This window comes from Monodon monoceros, unplaced genomic scaffold (genome assembly GCF_005190385.1).
Source record: "Monodon monoceros isolate NGI ecotype Baffin Bay Population unplaced genomic scaffold, NGI_Narwhal_1 Super_Scaffold_12, whole genome shotgun sequence".
Taxonomy (NCBI): domain Eukaryota; kingdom Metazoa; phylum Chordata; class Mammalia; order Artiodactyla; family Monodontidae; genus Monodon; species Monodon monoceros.
The window spans coordinates 112,277,140-112,297,331 of record NW_021703768.1 but is presented as its reverse complement, the minus strand read 5'-3'; the positions used below and the strand labels follow the sequence as shown (position 1 = coordinate 112,297,331).

Sequence of the window (20,192 nt, the reverse complement as noted above, 5' to 3'; positions counted from 1 at the left end):
TACCTTTGCTGGATGTATACAAGAGTGCTGACTGAAAGGAAACCAACTGAGTGTCATTAAGACTCTCTTCCACTGACATTTGTACTGCATACCCAGCATCTGGGTTTACATTAGGTAAAGACAGTAAGTCTGTGGACCGAACAAAGAAGTTCCCATGGAAAGTATGAATGGAAAGACCTAGAAAAGAAAAATATATCAAAATGATTTATATGCACCTACATATATTTACATTTTATCCTTGTCACTTATCAGAATAGCACAGAGTAAATTAAAAAGTTTAAATGTGATATTGTGGTTTATAAGAAATATATACTTGGTCTTCACCAGTTTCTGGCACAGAGCTCCTAAAACCCTTAGAATTCATGAGAGTCATAAAGGTATATTTTGCTATGTTAACAAAGTGGCTTTTGGAAAGCACTTAGGTAACCTAAGGATGGGGGCTGGTTGTCAGAGGATTCAACCATATGATAAGAGGGTTAAATCTTCCAGTTCAACCCCCCACCACTACCTCCAGGGAGGGGAGAGGTGCTAGAGGTTGAATCAATCACCAAATGTCAGTGATTTATCAGTCATGACTATGTAATAAAGCCTCCATAAAACCCCAAAAGGATGAGGTCCTTTAGAGAGCTCTGGGATTGTGAATACGCGGAGATTTGGGGAGAGTGAAGCTCTCAAAGAGAGCAAGAAAGCTCCAGAAGCTCCATGCCCTTTCCCTTTCCCTATATCTTGCTCTATGCATCTTTTCTATTTTGCTGTTCTTGAGTTATTTAAAATAAACCAGTAATCTAGTAATTAAAATGTTTCTCTGAGTTCTATAAGCCACTCTAGCCAATAATTTCAACCAAAGGAGGGATTTGTTGGAACATCCAATCTACAGCCAGTTGGTCAGAAGCACAGGTAACAAACTGGACTTGCAATTGGCTTCTGAAATGGGGTGGTGGGGGGGGAAGGATGAGAGACGGTCTTGTGAGACTGAGCCCGTAACCTGTGGGATCTGATGTTAGCTCTACAGAGACGATGTCAGAACTGAGTTAACTGCTTGGTAGTGTGGAGAAAAACAACCCACACATTGTAACTGGAAGCAGAATCATATTAAAGAATACACAGTAGTTAGTGAGAGTGGGGAAGGAATAAAAGATATCTTCTTAAATGAATTCAAATTTTCAAAAACCTTTTTTTGGTAATAATTTGGCAATATCTACCAAAATTCTAAATAGGTACTTACTTCCACTCCAGTAATTCCATAACTAAGAATTTATCCTAGAATATCCTCATAAAATATCCTCGTAACAGTGTTTCTACTAACAAATCTCACAACTGGTACTTGCTCACACTGACAACTCAAAAAAAAAAAAAATTTATTCTATAGATACAATTAAGTGCCAAATTTATATGTGCAAAAAAAAATTAATCATAACAAAAAAAATCGAAATATCTTCAATGACAACCAGTAGGAAAATAACTAAATTGTGATTTTTACATTCTACTGAATACTGGGTAGAAGTTAAAAAGCATGAGACAGATCTACATAAACTAATATTATTAGATCTTCAAGACTTGCTGGGCTTCCCTGGTGGCGCAGTGGTTGAGAGTCCGCCTGCCGATGTAGGGGACACGGGTTCGTGCCCTCGTCCGGGAAGATCCCACATGCCGCGGAGTGGCTAGGCCCGTGAGCCATGGCCACTGAGCCTGCGCGTCCGGGGCCTGTGCTCCGCAACAGGAGAGGCCACAACAGTGAGAGGCCCAAGACTTGCTGAAAACATGTACAATGTTATTTATGCTACTACACTGTACTATATATTTTCCATGGAGAGGTACATATGTATGTAAATGTATAGAAAAACTTAGCATTACCACAATGTGGTTATAGTGACTACATAAGGATGGAGTGAAAGTGAAATAACACACACACAAGCTTATACAAGAGGACTTTAGCTTTATCCATAATGTTTTCATTTTTTACAAATAACAGGTATATATTCTGCTTGTGAAATAAAAACCAACTTTACAACAGCAATCAGGAAAGAAAGGAGGATGTAGTTCTGTACATACGAAAACAAAGTATATACAGAAAAAGAAGCCAGATGTGATCCTCGCTGCTTTTCTTTTCTTTTCTTTTCTTTTGCAGTACGCGGGCCTCTCACTGTTGGGGCCTCTCCCGTTGCGGAGCACAGGCTCCGGACGCACAGGCTCAGCGGCCATGGCTCACGGGCCCAGCCGCTCTGCGGCATGTGCGATCCTCCTAGACTGGGGCACGAACCCGTGTCCCCTGCATCAGCAGGCGGACTCTCAACCACTGCGCCACCAGGGAAGCCCCCTCGCTGCTTTTATTTGAAGGCGAAAATATATTCCCATGCTTATATATGCACAGGAAAACTTTTTCAAGGGCATATGAGAAACTCTGAGGTAGACTATACTGGCTTAAGTTTAATTTCTCATTTTATATCTTTTTGTACTGTACCTTTTTTTTTGTAGCTTTACCAAGAGCACATTATTTCATGTAATATGAATTTAATGTAATTTATCATTAAAAGAGAGAGAAACCTAAACAAATTAACCACAAAGATTTAGTAAATTAAGCACTCTAGAAAGAGGGCATAGGTTGGTTTCTATGTCCAAGCTCTTTATGCAAAGTTTGGTACATATAAAATAGCTTCTGTCCTGCCAAGTAGAAAAAGTCTTAAAAGCACTTTTAGGATGTACATTCCCCTTAATTTAGAGCCAATATCTGCAGAAATAATCATTTCTGAGGTCCATCAATTTTGAATGAATGGGATACAACAAATGGGCCCTTTAAAACATAAATACTAAAAAACTATTAGAATTAAGAAGCAATTTCAACAAGGTTGCTGGATACAAGATCAGTATACAAAGAATTAATTATATTTATAGGAGAAATAAATTTTAAAAATAATTACATTTAAAATATAATGGAAAAAATATTTAGGAATAAATTTAACAAAAGAAATGCAAAACTTACATTCTGAAAACTGCAAAATATTGTTGAAAAAATTAAAGAAGAGACATACCATGTTTTTGGATGGGAAGACTTATTATTGTTAAGATGCCAATATTCCCCAAATTAACCTATTATATACAATTCCTATCCAATACCAGCTGGCTTCTTTGCAGAAATTGACAAGATGAAACTAAAATTCATACGGAAATGCAAGGGACCCAGAATATCATAACCATCTTGGTAAGGAAGAGAAAAGTTGGGAGGACTCATACTTCCTAATTTCAAACTTATTACAAAGTCACAACAGTCAAGAAAGTTTGGTACTGGCATAAGAAGACATAGATTAAAAGAATAAAATTCAGAATCCAGAAACAAACCCTCACATTTATGATCAACTAATTTTCAACAAGGGGCCATGGACACCAAGACATTTCAACAGGAAGAGAAGTCCTTTTTTTTTTTTTTTTTTTTTGCGGTATGCGGGCCTCTCACTGCTGCGGCCTCTCCCGTTGCAGAGCACAGGCTCAGCGGCCATGGCTCACGGGCCCAGCCGCTCCGCGGCACGTGGGATCTTCCCAGACCGGGACACGAACCTGTGTCCCCTGCATCAGCAGGCGGACTCTCAACCACTGTGCCACCAGGGAAGCCCGAGAGAATAGTCTTTTTAACAAAAGGTGCTGGGACAAATGTATATCCAGATGCAAAAGAATGAAGTCAAACACCTACCTCATCAAATACAAAAATTAACTAAAAATAAATCAAAGACTTAAATATAAGAATTATAACTATAAAAGTCTTAGAAGACAACATACATATAAATATTCATGACCTTGGATTAAGCAGTGGTTTAATGCTACATTAAGATACCAAAAACACAAACAGAAAAAGTTGATAAATGGGACATCACCAAAATTAAAAACAATTGTGCCTCAAAGGGTACCATTAAGAAAGTGAAAAAGGCAACCCACAAAATGGAGAAAGTATTTTGCAAATCATATATTTGATAGAGGCCTTGTATCTAAAACCATATAAAGAACACTTAAAACTCAATAATAAAAAGACAAACATACCAAGTTTTTAAATGGAAAAAGGATCTGCATAGACATTTCTCCAAAGAAGATAAATAACCAATAAGCACAAGAGAAGATGTTCAACCTCATTCATGAACAGGGAAATACAAATCAAAACCTCAACAAGATACCACGTCACACCCACTAAGATGGCTAAAAAAAAAAAAACAGGACAATAACAAGTTTTGAAAAGGATGTGAAGAAATCAGTACTTTCACTGTTAGTGGGAATGTAAAATGGTGCAACTTCTAGAAAACAGTCCGGCTGTTCCTCAAAAAGTTAAACATAGTTACCTTATGACTCAAGTATATACCTTAGGTATAGACCCGAGAGAAATGAAAACAGGACCAAAACCCTCTACACAAATGTTCATAGCAAGGGACATCCCTGGTGGTCCAGTGGTTAGGGCTCTGTGCTTCCACTGCAGGGGACGTGGGTTCGACCCCTTCTTGGGGAACTAAGATCCCACGTGCTACACAGCGTGGTCAAAATTTAAAAAAAAAAAAAAAAAAAGTTCATAGCAGTACTATTCATAATACCCAAAAAGTGGAAACAACCCGAATATTCATCAACTGATGAAAGGATAAACAAAATGAGGTATCTATACAATGGAATACTATGAGAAATAAAAACAAATGAAATATTTTTAAGGGGGGGGTAGTGAAATACTGATATATGCTATAACATGGATGAACCTTGAAAACATTAAAGTGTAAGAAGCCAGTTACAGAGGACCTCATATTGTATGACTCCATTAATATGAAATACCCAGAACAGGTGAGTCCAGAGACAGAAAGTAGACTGGCAGTCGACTAGGTGGGGGAATGAAAAGTGACTCCTAATCAGTACAGGGTAGCTTTTGGGAATGATGAAAGTGTTCTAAAATTGATCGTGGTAATATCATGGTGAATATATTTAAAACCACTGAATTGTACATTTCAAATGGGTAAATTGTAAGATATGTAAATTTTATCTCAATAAAGCTTCTATTAAAAAAAAGGAAACAGAATGCTATTGTGGAAACTGATCTGTTATGGGTGACACCAATATCTGTGTGCTGTTTGGAGATGTGGCAACCTCTTAAGTGCTTATCTGATACTTCATTTGACATGTCATTTGATCAACAGATTTTAACATCTATCTAGTGGACAGGTTTGTGGATCCTTATCTTTTGATACATATTTTTTGCTACATATTTCACATAATCTTTCCACTGTAAAAAATTATTGCTTCATACCCTTTTACAGAGCAGTAATATTTTAAAATCTGAATAAAAGAGTAGAAACAGGTTGATAATGTGGAGAAATGAAATATCAAGAATTATAACTTCCCACTTTCATAAGAAAATAGTTGTCACATTTAGCAACCACAAAACATTTATCCTGAAAAACATATTGAACATACGCATTCTGAAACTGTGAGACTATTTCCAAAGCAACAGTGTGGCAAGGTATTAGTAGCAGGTGCAGAATGAGAAGAACACAAACTAAAAGATACCCGACTTCTGAAGATGGATGGTGGTAATGGCTGCACAACAATGAGAATGTACTTAATGCCACTCAAATGTATACTTAAAAATGGTAAAATGGTAAAAAAATTTTTTAATTTTTTGGCTGCACTGTGCAGCATGTGGGATCTTAGTTTCCCGACCAGGGATTGAACCTGAGCCCCTGCGTCGGAAGCATGGAGTTTTAACCACTGGACCACCAGGGGAGTCCTGTAAAATGGTAACTTTTATGTTATATCTGTTTTACCACAATTTTAAAAAATAGTTGTGGGCTTCCCTGGTGGCGCAGTGGCTGAGAATCTGCCTGCCAATGCAGGGGACACGGGTCCAAGCCCTGGTGTGGGAAGATCCCACATGCCGCAGAGCAACTAGGCCCGTGAGCCACAGCTACTGAGCCTGTGCATCTGGAGCCTGTGCTCCGCAACAAGAGAGGCTGCGACAGTGAGAGGTCCACACACCGCGATGAAGAGTGGTCCCTGCTCGCCGCAACTAGAGAAAGTCCTAGCACAGAAACGAAGACCCAACACAGCCAAAAATAAATTAATTAATTAAAAAAAAAATAGTTGTAAAAAAAAAGATCTTCCACTACTACTGTTCAATAAGTGGAATAAAAATCCATCAGTAATATGTTTTATTTTCTTTGGAGATGAGATATTTTTTCACTGAGATACAATTTACATACAAAAAACCCCACACTTCTCAAGTATACAATTCAGTGGTTTTTAGTATATTCAAAATAGTCCCTCGGGCTTCCCAGGTGGAGCAGTGGTTAAGAATCCGCCAGCCAATGCAGGGGACGCAGGATCGAGCCCTGGTCCGGGAAGATCCCACATGCCGTGGAGCAACTAAGCCCATGTGCCACAACTACTGAGCCTGCGCTCTAGAGCCCGCGAGCCACAACTACTGAAGCCAGCGCACCTAGAGCCCGCACTCTGCAACAAGAGAAGCCACTGCAATGAGAAGCCCGCTCACTGCAACTAGAGAAAGCCCGCTTGCAGCAACGAAGACCCAACACAGCCAAAATAAATAAATTAATAAATAAAATAATACATTAAAAAAATAGCAATTCCTATAAAAAAAATAGTCCTTAGTTTTTCAATATGTGTCTTCTCTATTCTTAATTGCATAGTCCATCAAAGTAAGTACAATACCTTAGAAGAACAAATCTTTGTTTTTTAGAAGAACAAATCTTATGAGAAAAGACCAGGTGAAAATATGTGTATATTTATTCATATCAAAAGCAACATTTACGCCTTTGTAAGTGTAAAAAAAAAATAGTGCCCCCACCTTTGGTGCACCGAATCCTCATGACGGCCTCAAAGCCAATCTTCCGAGTGAGGTATCTCTGTAGTTCCTTCTGTAATTTCTGCACTTGCACTGGGTTGTGCTGATGGTGGTAAGAGGGATAATAATAGACACTACCTGCTGAATACCGAGAAATACAACCTGGAAGAGAACACATACTCCTTTTAAATTCTGCCATTAACTACTATTACTACACCAGAGTAACTACAAGCATTTGAATCAATCTTTCCTTAGCCTCCTAAGATATTGGCAAGAAAGAATTATTTCATCCCTTTAAATAGTAATATAGAAATTTCTCTATTATAAATATTCAGAGTATAAGACTATAAGGTTTATTATAAACTAAACTAACTTCCCAAGGGAATAAGAATTCTTTCACTTTGTCCTCTCTTTAACATATCATCATAAAAATACCATTTTGACATTCACATGAGAAAAATAATCACTAGGAAGAACTTACCCAGAGAAGCCAAATCAGAATACTGTCCACTGAGAAGGAATAAGTCAACAGCTACCTGCTGACCAGAACAGTCCAAGGCTAATTTCTTATAGAAGTCAGTTGATGGTGTCAAGTGAATTTCCTATTCATAATTACAAAGAGAAAAAAATTTAAATCATTAAATTGTCATAAAATTTATACACCTATCCATATATACCAAGGGTTAACAATTATCCTTGGGCATTTTACAAAATCCTTTTGTTCTGTGATATTTCCTCTTTTTTCAGTACGAAACATGTCCTGCTTAAGAATTTACTCTTTTGTTTTACTTTTAAAAAGAAATACACCTATTATACTAATTTTGATAATCTATTAAATGCTTATTATGCTGGAAGCTTCTAAATTCATATGTAATACTTTTCATCTATCATAAGAGATGGGTACTATCGATATTTTCATTTTATAAATATAAGGAAAAAGAGAGGCAAAGATATTATGTAACTATTCAAGCTCACACATCTAAAAAGCAGTGAGACTTAGGCAGACTTATTCCAAGACTGACACCTTAATCATTACAGTATATGGCCACACTACCATAATCTTTTGAGAGATACACATCTCAAACTAAGTTTACACACACAAGCTGCTCAAAAGCAATCCATGGCAGTCAATATACCAAACCATGACTACTTTTTATTCATCATCCAGGTTCTACTTTGTCCCTGGCAAGCATATTCTCTTAGTCTGCCTGACTTTCTCATCAAAGGCAGGTGGCATTGCTATGACCTGCTAAAGATCTATACATAAGGGTGAATCAGATAGAAAATAATGTAATAAAATAGAAATGTCTACATAAAAGAGGAGAAACGCTTTATCCATTTCCTTATATTCCCTCCTTTTCACAACTGAAAAATAAATTTGAAATAAGCTCTGTACTCAAAGGGACAAAGCACCAGCATAAATCTTATCATGCACCTGATGACTTTCTAACCTTAGCAGATGACCTTTGGTTGGGTTCCTCTCGTGGTTTCAGGGCTCCCACTCCAAGAGTTGGGAGTTGTGTTTGAAAAACAGACATTCGACCACCAGTTGGGGACATCAGCTTAAAGGCAGCCTGAAGGGCTGGACCCAAGGCACTCTGGGTCTCCAGGGTCTTGGTGAACATTTGCGGCAAAGTTTTCAGTAAATCTTGGACGAGCTTGTGAAATAAAGCAAGAAAACTCAAGAGTGTTACAATAAAAAAAATTTTTTTCACATTAAGTCACTGACTCATACAATAGACAAGACATTGAGTCATGATGATGGTCAGAGAATCTACAGACAGTACAGTAAACAATGAAGTTGGTCAAATGACAAGAAAGCCATTTTAAGTCAACATTATAAATTGGCAAGCAAGACAAATCAAAATTGGGGCCTTACAGTTCTTGCACATGCAGCAGTCCAGCAAGACTATAAGTCCAAATGTATCCAAAAGAACCATCACAGTTTAGAGATTTTACATATTTAAATGCCATGAAATATGGCCTTCTCAATCACCTCTATACACTTTATTCTTTTCAGTTCCAAAGTGCGTTTAACTCTTCCCTACCGCAAAATCTAAGATAGCCAGTAAATTTGCCAACTAGTAATATTACTACAAAAGAAAAACAAAACAAATAACAACTACCTATTCAGGTTAGGTTGTACAAATAAAGAGAGTTAATGGGAAAAAAATACTTCACACTATGGCGAAGTCACCATTGCCAACAGCTGAGACCATAGACTTGCTAGTTAAAATGTTACCCCTACGGCATATATGCATGTACAGGGTAGACAACATCCCCCCTTCAGACACATTCTGTTCACCTCTCACTGTATTATGTCATGGCAATTTCCAGGCAGGTAATAAGAGTTTCTTCTGAACTGACCCCAATGACACTCTGTGAATCAGAAAAGCAAAGGGCACTGAAAGCAGCCTACAGTGCTTCTATGTAGTGACCAGAAGCTTATCTCAGCAACCCTCCCAATTTCCCAAATGGCTGGCAAGGCAGGTTTCCTTCAGGTTTCTCTCATTTATGGAATAGGCTTATCTTCTACCCTACTACAAATGGATACATTAAACTTAAAAGCAATCAGTTCAAGGGCAAAATCAAAAGCTGTTCATCTGATGAATTTTAACTAACTGCAAATATAAAATGGTATACATCTTAGAAATGTCACAGAGAGAAGCAAAATTCTACTTAAAGTTCGTTTTAAAAATATATTCCTTCAACATTTCAATTAAACATGTCAGATAGGAAAGTGTCCCTTACCTCTTTACTTTCATTTAAATTTACTAATAAGTTCTCTGGCATAGGTATAAAAACATCTGAAAGAACAAATAAATATTTCTCTTAAACAAAACTTAATTGTTAAAGATGTTCCAAATACATAACAGTGATATAATTAACCACCCCCATACTTAGAGAAGAGCCACCTTCTCCATTTGTACAGCAATGTCTACGTATGTTCAGAGTCACCAAAAGAGCACTGATTTAGGCTTTTACTGCAGCTTATCTATTACCATGTAAAAGGTAAACAGCCTCCCAAATAGAAAATACTGACCCACAAGCACTCAGTAAGGGTTTGTACAAGTACTTTGCTTCTTAGGTTAAAGACAGTTTAGAATCCTGCTTTAGAATTCTTGCTTAGCCCCAGAAGCCAGCCAAAGAAACACTCTTGGCATTAAAAAAAAAAAAGTTGACTAAGATGACACACAAGAATTCTGTGTCTTGACATGGAAGTAATACAGCCCACCAACAGCTCTGTCATTCATAAGGCACATACTTGCTCATAAAGAAGGCCCCCATTATACTTATGGGACCACGAGGCCAAGTGAATCAGGAGGTATGCTAAATGGCCACATCAGAAGAGCTTCTCAGGATTCAAATTTATTCTTTCTTAGGAAGTAAATATCCTTTCTTAGAAGGAAGCAACTGGGAAGGAAATGTGGGTGGTGATGCAGGATTATGAGGGGTCTCACTTTCTACATTTTTGTACTATTTTTTATTAAAAAATTACAAAAATAAGGCTCATCATAATGTTCATGAAAAATAACACCAACGAATAATCTGAAACATTAAATATTTACTTTAACTATCATATAAAAAATGTACTATTGTTTAGATTTCTTCCTTTTTCTTTAAAATTAAACAGATTTTAATAAAAGTTTTAAGATATAATTCACATACCATAAAATTTACCCTTGCAGAAGATACAATTCAGTAATTTTTTAATATACGCATAGTTGTACCACTAACACCACTAATTCCAGATCCTTTTCATCATCCCAAAAGGGAACCCCACACCAATTACCAGTCATTCCTCAATTCCCCATCAACTCCCACAGCTCTAGGCAGCCACTTTCTGTCTCTGGATTGGCCTATTCTCAACATTTCATATTAATGGAGTCACACGATGAGGTCCTTTGTGACTGGCTTCTTACACTTAGCTTCATGTGTTCAAGGTTCATCCATGTTGTAGCATTTATCAGTACTTTATTCTTTTTTATTGCTGAGTAACAAAACATTTCATTGTATGGATATTCTACGTTTTGTTTATGTTGGGTTGTTTCCACTTCTTGGCTGAGTTGCTACCAACATTCACGTACACATTTTTGTGTGGACATGTTCTGTATTGTTTTATTTTTAATAATTCATATTTAGCAATTTAAAAAAATTGAAGTGTAGTTGCTTTATAGTATAGACATGTTTTTAATTTTCTTGAGCATATACCTATTAAGTAAAATTGCTGGTTATATGGTAACTCTATGTTTAACTTCCAGAGGAACTGACAAAATGATTTCCCTAATGGCAGCACCATTTTCCATTCCCACTACTAGTGAATGAGGGTTCCAATTTCTCCACATCCTTGCAAATACTTGTTACTGTCCTTTAAAAAAATTTTTGCTATGTGACATCCAGCAAGGGATATTCCACTTATCAGCTCATGTATAAAATTGAGAAGCTGGACCATATCAGTAAATTCACAACTTGGCCCATCATCAGAATCACCTGTTCAGTGATTTTATTTTATGCCAAATAAGTAGCTGGGTAAATAGATAAGGGAAATGAATGACTGACGTGGCTGCTCTGTTGTGAGACCTGGAACAACCAAGACAGAAGGGGGCTCTATTCAACTCTTTAATTTTAAAGTTGTACAGTCAATTCTCCTAATTCATAGATTTTATAGTTGCAAACTTGCCTACTTATTAAAATTTATTTGTAACCCCAAAACCAATACTCATGGAACCTTCCCAGCTATTCAGATATGCTCAGAGCAACAAAAAAATTTTGGTTTTGAGAATTTTTTTTAACTGGTGTGATGTGGCATTTCACTGTGGTTTTCATTTGCATTTCCCTGATAACTCATGATGTGGAGCATCTTTTCAAGGGATTATGAGCCAATTGCATATACAGAATATTGAATATGGTGTATTGAATAGAAACATGTCTATTCAAATCCTTTGCCCACTTTTTAATTAGGTTGTCTTTTTAATAAGTTGTAGAAGTTTTTTACATAATCTAGATATATATTTTGATCAGATACATAACTTGCAAATATTTTCTCTCATTCTCTCATTCTTCACTTTCATGATGGCATCCTTTGAAACACAAAAGGTTTTAATCTTTTTTAACTTTTAAAAATTTTTATTTTTTTTTAGTTTATTGAAGTATAGTTGATTTACAATGTTGTGCTAATTTCTGCTGTACAGCAAAGTGATTCAGTTATACACATATATTTTCTTTTCCATTATGGTTTATCACAGGATATTGAATATAGTTCCCTGTGCTCTACTGTAGGACCATGCTGTTTACCCAAAAGTTTTTAATTGTTAGGAAGCCCAACTTATCTGTTTTTTCTTTTGGTATTTGTGCTTTTGGTGTTATATCTAAGAAATCACTGCCTAATTCAAGGTCACAAAGACTTACTTCTATGTTTTCTTTTAACAATTTTATAGTTTTAGTCTCATACTCAGATCTATGATCCATTTGGAGTTAATTTTTTAAACTGTGGTAAAATATACATAATATACAGAATGTATCACCTTAATCATTTTTAAGTGTACAATTCAGTAGTATTAAGTACATTCACAATGTTGTGTAACCATCATCATTATGTATTTTCAGAACATTTTCATCATCCTAAACAGTACCCATTAAATAATTTCTCCCTTCCCACAAGCTCCTGGTAATCTATAATCTACTTTCTAACCTATATCTCTATGAATTCACCCATTCCCGGTACCTCATATAACCGGAATCATATACTCTTTGTCCTTTTGCATCCGGTTTATTTAACTTAGTATTGATATAATGTTTTCAAGGTTGATTCATGTTGTAGCATGCATCAGAATTTCATTCTTAGGGATGAAAAATATTCCATTATATGTATATACCACATTATTTAACAAATCATCTCTTGATGGATACTTAGGTTGTTTCCAACTTTTGGCTACTGTGAATAATGTTGCTATGAACATTGGTGTACGAGTATTTGTTTGAGTTTCTGCTTTCAATTCTTTTAGGTATATACTGGGAAGCAGAATTGGTAGATCATAATGGTAATTCTATGCCTAACTTTTTGAGGAACTGCCAAATTGTTTTCCATAATACTGCACCATGCTACATTCCCACCAGCAATATACAACAGTCCCAATGTTTCCACATCCTTGCCAGTCATTTATTTTCCATTTTTTAAAAAATAATAACCATTCTAATGGATGTGAAGTGGTATCTCATTGTGATTTTGATTTGCATTTCTTTAGTGATTAATAATGTTGAGCATTTTTTCATGTGTTTATTGGTCATTTGTACATCTTTGGAGAATTGTCTATTTGAGTCCTTCGTCCATTTTTGAATTGTGTTTTCTTGTTGTTGCTGAGTTGAGAAGCTCTTTATATTAATCCTTCATCATATGTGTGATTTGCATATGCATATATTTTCTCCCATTTTGTGACTTTTTACTCTCTTGACAGTTTTCTTTCATGTACAAAAGTATTTTAACAGTGATAACATCCAACTTATTTATTTTTTCTTTTGTTGCTTCTGCTTTTAGTGTCATAACCAAGAAATCACTGCCAAACCCAATGTCATTAAGATTTTCCCCTATGTTTCCTTCTAAGAGTTTTACAGTTTTAGTTCTTAAGTTTAGGTCTTTGATCCACTGAGTTAATTTTTTTTTATATGGTTTATGGTAAGGGTCTAACTTCATTCTTTTTTATGTTTGGTTTTCCCAGAACCATTTGTTGAAAAGACTGTCTTTTCCCCATTGAATGGTCTTGGCGTCCTTATCAAAAATCAACTGAACATATTTGTGAGGGCTTATTTCTGGGCTCTCTATTCTGTTCAATTAATCTAGGTCTACCCTCAAATACTTCTTGAATGAGCTTTAACATTAACTTGTTTTTTGTTGACTTGTTCAGAACTCACTTTACCTCCATAATTCTGTTTCCTCTTCTATAAAATGAGAGATTTGACTGAGGGACTCTTTTTTTTTTTTTTTTTTTTTGTGGTACGCGGGCCTCTCACTGTTGTGGCCTCTCCCGTTGCGGAGCACAGGCTCCAGACGCTCAGGCTCAGCGGCCATGGCTCATGGGCCCAGCCGCTCCGCGGCACGTGGGATCTTCCCAGACCGGGGCACGAACCCGTGTCCCCTGGATCGGCAGGCGGACTCTCAACCACTGCGCCACCAGGGAAGCCCTGAGGGATTCTTATAATTCCAAAAATCTTATGATTTTATACTCAAGGTTTTCCTCAGTATAGTAGAATCATACCATATGCTGCTAGTTTGTTGAACAGTCATGAAATATTTCTAAAACTAAAAGCTCCTCAGGCAGTTCAATAATTTTAAGTATATAATATATACCTTCAATATCTGAAACTATTAGCATCTGAGGTTGAGATAGACCTTCTTGAAGGCTGTAGAAGTGGATTGTACTATCAAATGTTATGAAGCCAATTTTTGTCCTAGTGTTGCCAGGAAGCCTAAAAACAAATTCAGAAGAGTATTTTGTAGTTTTCCCATATACATATATACCTAAAATATCTGCAAAGAGTTAAATACAAATATCTACTTCTGTGTTATGAAAACTGCCCCAACATAAATGTTTTTAACCCGTGCAATGTTTAATCACCATGAAAACATACACTACTCAAAAGAAAACACTATATATAAGTCAAACAATCAACAAAACCCAGCAATAATACAGCAATCCAAAACTCATTATACTATATAAAGTTATATCAATCACTTAGGAAATGAGATATAAAAAATACTGGAAAGTATATACAGAAGTTTGTAGATGATTTTAATTTATAAAAAATACTTCAAAAAAATTACCAAACACCAACTCTAAAATGTAATATAAATTTATGAACTGCATATCTTTAAAAAAACATTGCCCAAACCTCTTTTTATATTGTTTAATGCATTCATTTAAGATGATCAACAGAAAGATCTGTTTTTGAAGAACTTAAATACGTAGACCATAGTTTCATAAGGGGAAAGACAAACTAGTTTTCATTTTTGTTGTTCATGCTTGGGTGAGTCTGTGAACTCTCTCATCAACAGACAATCCCCATACATAACCTACAACATTAAAAATACAAATGCTGATAAGAACAAGAATGCCCTTCGCCAAGGTGAGGGAGTTAGTCCACTTCTGATGAGATTTGGTCCTACACATTCTTCCTTACACACAAGAGCACAATAGTATTTCATTACACTGAAAGGTCACATTAGCTTTTACGTGTTACACTAAGTATCTAAGAACCACTTAAAGTACAGTTATTTTAAGAGGCTTAAGAGATATAACCAGCAAATGCAATGTGTAGATACTGTTTAGATTCTTATTTCAACAAACCCACAGTAAAAAGACATTCTGGAGACAACCAGGAACAAAAATTGAACTGGGTATTATATCACATTATGGAATTATTGCTAATTTTGTTTGATGTGATTCTCATATTTTAGTTAGGGTTAAAAATAATTCCAAGTATTTCTAGGTAAATGATATACTGACTGAGATTTGTATTAAAACACTCTAGGGAAAAAAGGGGGAAGGGCAGGGTTAGATGAGGCAAAAACAGCTGAATGCTAAAAATATTGAAGTTGAAGGATGGGTAACTGGAACTTCATTACATTCTTTCTATTTACTACATATTTGAAATTTTTCCATAATAAAAAGTTAAAATAAATTAATGTTTCTCAGAGAAAGTGAGGCCTAAAGTTATCTACTGATTTAAGTGGACTTTTAGAACATAATTACATAACTTTTAAAATATAGTTTGAAACTACTTATTCATTTTACAAACACCGTTTATAATTTAACCTGAATTAAGATACTTACAAATCCAGATTGTCTAACAAACTCTGGCAAACTGAATTCAAGTATCCAGTTTCAACTGCATTGTGAGACACATCAAATACAAAAAGGTACACTGGAGGTTGAGGTGGTCGTAACTGAAGGAGAAAAAGGATCTCATTAAATACAATTAATAGAATTAAATTTAAACTTACCATTTGTTGTGTCTATATAGCAAAAGAATAAAATAAGCATTATTTACAGATTAAGTGGAGACCACAATAAATAATAATACATTAAGAAAATAATATAGAAAGAAGTTTTCTTCAGATGCATACTTAGAAAAAGTACAATGAGGATATGATTATCATAGGTCAGAAGAGTATTTTTTTCTAGGACAGGAAGAGGAAGAAATGTGATCAGAAAGGTATTTATGAGCATCGGTAATGTTCAATTTCTTGACCTGTGTGGTGCAACAGTGGTGCTATGATTATTTGGTAAGCTACATATTTATGTTTTATAGGCTTTTCCATATGTACATTATATTTCACAATTTAGGGAAATGTACAGCTCTGAAAATGACAAATCAAGTTAGCCTGAGCTGGTTATTTAATCAACACACTTCAGCCAAGTTCCAGAAAAATGTACAAGTATATTTTAAACTTCCAAGTTCAAAGATTTGTTTTCAATTCAGTAAAAAGCTGGGGCGGGGTGGGGAGGCAGGTACAAAATGGGAGATTGGGATTGACTGATATACACTACTGTGCATAAAATAGGTAACTAATGAGCACCTACTGTTTAGCACAGGGAACCCTACGCAGTGATCTGTGGTGACCTAAATGGGAAGGAAATCTAAAAAAGAGGGGCTATACGTATACATATAACTGATTCACTTTGCTGTACAGCAGAAACTAACACAACATTGTAAAGCAACTATATTCCAATAAAAATTAATTTAAAAAAAAAAGCTCGTTCATGAAAGACAAGGAAAAGCTAAGGAACTGCCACAGATGGGAGCAGACTAAAGGAACAGAAACTAAATGCAATGTGGATTGAATCCTGGGACAGAGAAAGGATGTTAAGTGGAAAAACTAGTGAAATCCAAGTAAAGTCCGTAGTTTCATTCATAGTGTTGTGCTAGTGTTAATTTAAGCTTGATGACTGTCCTAGAGCTACATAAAATGTTTACATTAGGGGTAGCTGGGTGGACTCTTTGTGCTATTTTTGCCATCCTTATATAAGTCTAAAATTGTCTCAAAATAAAAAGTATTTTAAGTTTTCAATAAAAATAATAATAAAATAAAATAAAAAGCACCAAATAACCACAATCAGAACTCCACGTGTAGTATACTAACTTTTATATTATTTTGCACGTATCACTTGCAAAATCCATAGAATCTGTTGCCCAAGAGGTAAGTCAGGAAGGAAGAAAACCTCTTGCTATAGGCAAATTTCCAAATTTAAAGGAAGCCATTTTTATAAAACCTGGGAGTTAAAGAAACCCAGGAAGGCCAATTCAAAAGAACAAATGCTTCTGATTTTTGGTTTTAATTCAACAGAGGGACAGCTACACTACAGAAAGCGATCACCAGCCATTTAAGTGTCACAAAAATGTTTTCTACACTGAAATTTCTATGTGATGAAAAGAGACTGAATCTTCAAAATATCTATACTAAAATGGCCCCAACTGACCAGATAGAGACTATCCCACAAAAATATACTAAAATAAAATATTAAAAGTTGGTATTAAAACTTATCTTCATATTCCCTTTCCTTAGAGGCAATTATTGCATGCGGAAAGGGAAATCAAATCAAAAATCCTAAATTTTTATGAGACCTCTAGCACCTGCTAAAGAAGATCCGGAAAGTCACCTAACTAAATTTGTTTCACATCCGTAAAACAGGATTAACAGCTTAAGAGTTATTTGTGATAATCAAAAATATATAAGTGCTTTATAAAATGCATAGTGCTAGTTAAACATTAGGCATAATTATTATCTTTTCAAATGCAAGACCTGAGATATTCACACAAGTGTATAAAAGTAGTTGCAAAGATGATGTGCATCACATCATTATTTGTAACAGAAAAAACTGGAAGTGACCTAAAAGTAAGTATGATCCCAATAATATATTGCAAATTTCTGGATGGATGCCCAAGAAACATAAGTGGAACTTTATACTTTTACTTTTCAAACTTACCCTTATATACAAATTAACTACTTTTATAATGAACAAGGATAACTTTTATAAATTAAAAATATAAAATTTTGGTTAAAGGATTTTATATTTTATTTAAAACCAGGTATAATGAAATATTTGTGCTATATAAAAAATGAAAGTTTACCATGTATTCTGAAGGAGCCATAAACTCAATAGTAGCATTTTGAACTTCAGGTCTTCTATGAGGTTCTCCATAGACTCTGGTCAAAGGGTTGTACATGAATTCTTCAGGAACTATGTGAGTTAACCATATATATTGTTAAAACTGATAGGATTAAGTTTAATATAGCTTGCATTTGGCTGTTTTTTTTTAATTTAGGAATTTATAAATAATTCAATATAGACTAAATATTAAGGGTTAAATACACTTTGTTTTTGAGTCCCATTCAATTCCCCTCCACACTGAATGGCACTAAGTATGTTTTGCTTTTACAACCACAAGCACTATGATTTTTCTTTCCCTATCTTCTAATATCCTTTTTTCTCTTAATTCTTGGAAAGCTGCTTTCCTAAAGTAGTTTGAAAGGATGATAAAAATTCATTAAATGCCAATTATTTTCTTAAATGCAAGACTAAACTTTGTCTTAAATTTCACAGCGGTACACGGATAATAACATTTGACATATGAAATGTACAGACTCTGGTTGCCCCTAGAAAGCTATGGTAAAATACTTCAAAGGTTAAAGCCTAAGGGTATGGTGAGTTTCAATAGTTATAAGACCTCTATGGAATATCAGTTGCCTACTGCCTATAAAACACTAGTGCTCAAAGAGTATTTTCTAAATTAACACATTTTTGACCAGAGACATATTACGGCCACAGGCGTTGGTTTCTGAAAAAATCCCCCCCTCAATAATGTGTTAATTATCATTTCATCTATCTTCCCAGGAACTGTGTAAAAATTCAAATTCCTATATATGCTAAAGGGTAAGCCATAGTTCATGAAATGGTCTGGGCTGCACACAAAAATGACTTCAACCCTTATCATAATTTAATTTCATATATTGAAGCATATATACATAAGATTTTAAAAGTGTACTAAACACTATAAATACATACATTTTCTACATTATTACAGAGTAAAAAGAATGCTCTTTTTCTACCCTCACTTCTTCTACTCTAAAAACACAAACAATAAAAATGGTTATAAAAAATCTCTCAAGTGTCCGCCTGCCGATGCAGGGGATATGGGTTCGTGCCCTGGTCTGGGAAGATCCCACATACCGCGGAGTGGCTGGGCCCATGAGCCATGGCCACTGAGCCTGCACGTCCGGAGACTGTGCTCCGCAATGGGAGAGGCCCACATACCGCAAAAAAAAAAAAAAAAAAAAAAAAATCTCTCAAGTTCCTCTATTTCCCAATGCTTAATGAAATTTCCTTCTAAACAGAGACCAAATTTTCAATGTGGGTAACGGCATGCCCTTTTTTTCTTCTCTAATCCTAATAGAATGTTGTTGGTTAGATGATATTCCTCAAATATAAATTGTGAAACAGTTACTGAAGAAGATCCCCTCCTCATCAGCTACTAAAAAAACTACATTCAACTAACCTTCTAGCACTGCCCACCTCCCTTCATACAGCAGTGAATGAAGCTAATGGCAGCTACTCTGTGGGCTTATTTTCTTTCACCCTAGAGAAAAGGCATGGGACAATTTCTAAATAAAAGTATTTCTTAAATTACAGGCTTAAATAATACCATGAAATATGCCATTTATTATATACCCAATAAAATAAATGTAAAAAAGTGGTATCAAAGTAGTATTATCACATTTTTTGCTTAGGTTGTATATAATTATTTATATATAAGTATAAATGCCTAGAAAATAGTTAAAAGAAGTTATATCTGAGTGAAAGGATTACGGGTAAATAAGACCGGGTTTTGTTTTGTTTTTTAACTTCACATTTGTGTTATCTGATTTCCCTACAATGCATGTAGAAATGTTTAAATGTTTAAAAAAAAAAAAACATACCATCATTGACTCGGTAACATAAGTTACATTTCCATCTCCTTTGATCAAGAAAGCTGACAAAAGGGTTGATGTATGTCCTGCATGAACGGCATCTCACAATTGTACTAGAGGTAACCACAGGCAATTGCTGAAAAAAAAGGACTAAATTATTAAAGACAATGATGATCATGTCTAAAGGTCAAGCAATTAATCCATACCTTCCAAATAATTGTTGGGATATTATAATTTTAGAGAAAAAACTAGGGTAAAAAAATGTGTCCAAGCTGCCAAACAAAAAATTATGTAATGAAATGTACTGGTTCTTAAACCCTAGTGATTTTCCCCAGGACCATTCTCATTAAACTTTGCCTTTTAAAAAGTATTTATTTTCTCATTAAAAGTTTACATTACAAAACCAAC

The 20,192-nt window shown here is 35.2% G+C and overlaps 1 protein-coding gene across 1 annotated transcript in view; it reads right to left on the bottom strand.

The window, feature by feature from the left end:
* SEC24A (SEC24 homolog A, COPII coat complex component) overlaps positions 1-20,192 on the bottom strand; it is a 62,670-nt gene that overhangs the window by 16,564 nt on the left and 25,914 nt on the right. The window contains exons 8-16 of the mRNA XM_029217065.1: positions 19,794-19,920; positions 17,948-18,057; positions 15,649-15,761; positions 14,166-14,284; positions 9,572-9,627; positions 8,272-8,478; positions 7,302-7,422; positions 6,824-6,982; positions 4-177 (exon numbers count right to left, since the gene is read on the bottom strand). Coding sequence (XP_029072898.1) covers positions 4-177; positions 6,824-6,982; positions 7,302-7,422; positions 8,272-8,478; positions 9,572-9,627; positions 14,166-14,284; positions 15,649-15,761; positions 17,948-18,057; positions 19,794-19,920 — 1,186 coding nt within the window. The remainder of the gene's footprint in view (positions 1-3; positions 178-6,823; positions 6,983-7,301; positions 7,423-8,271; positions 8,479-9,571; positions 9,628-14,165; positions 14,285-15,648; positions 15,762-17,947; positions 18,058-19,793; positions 19,921-20,192) is intronic.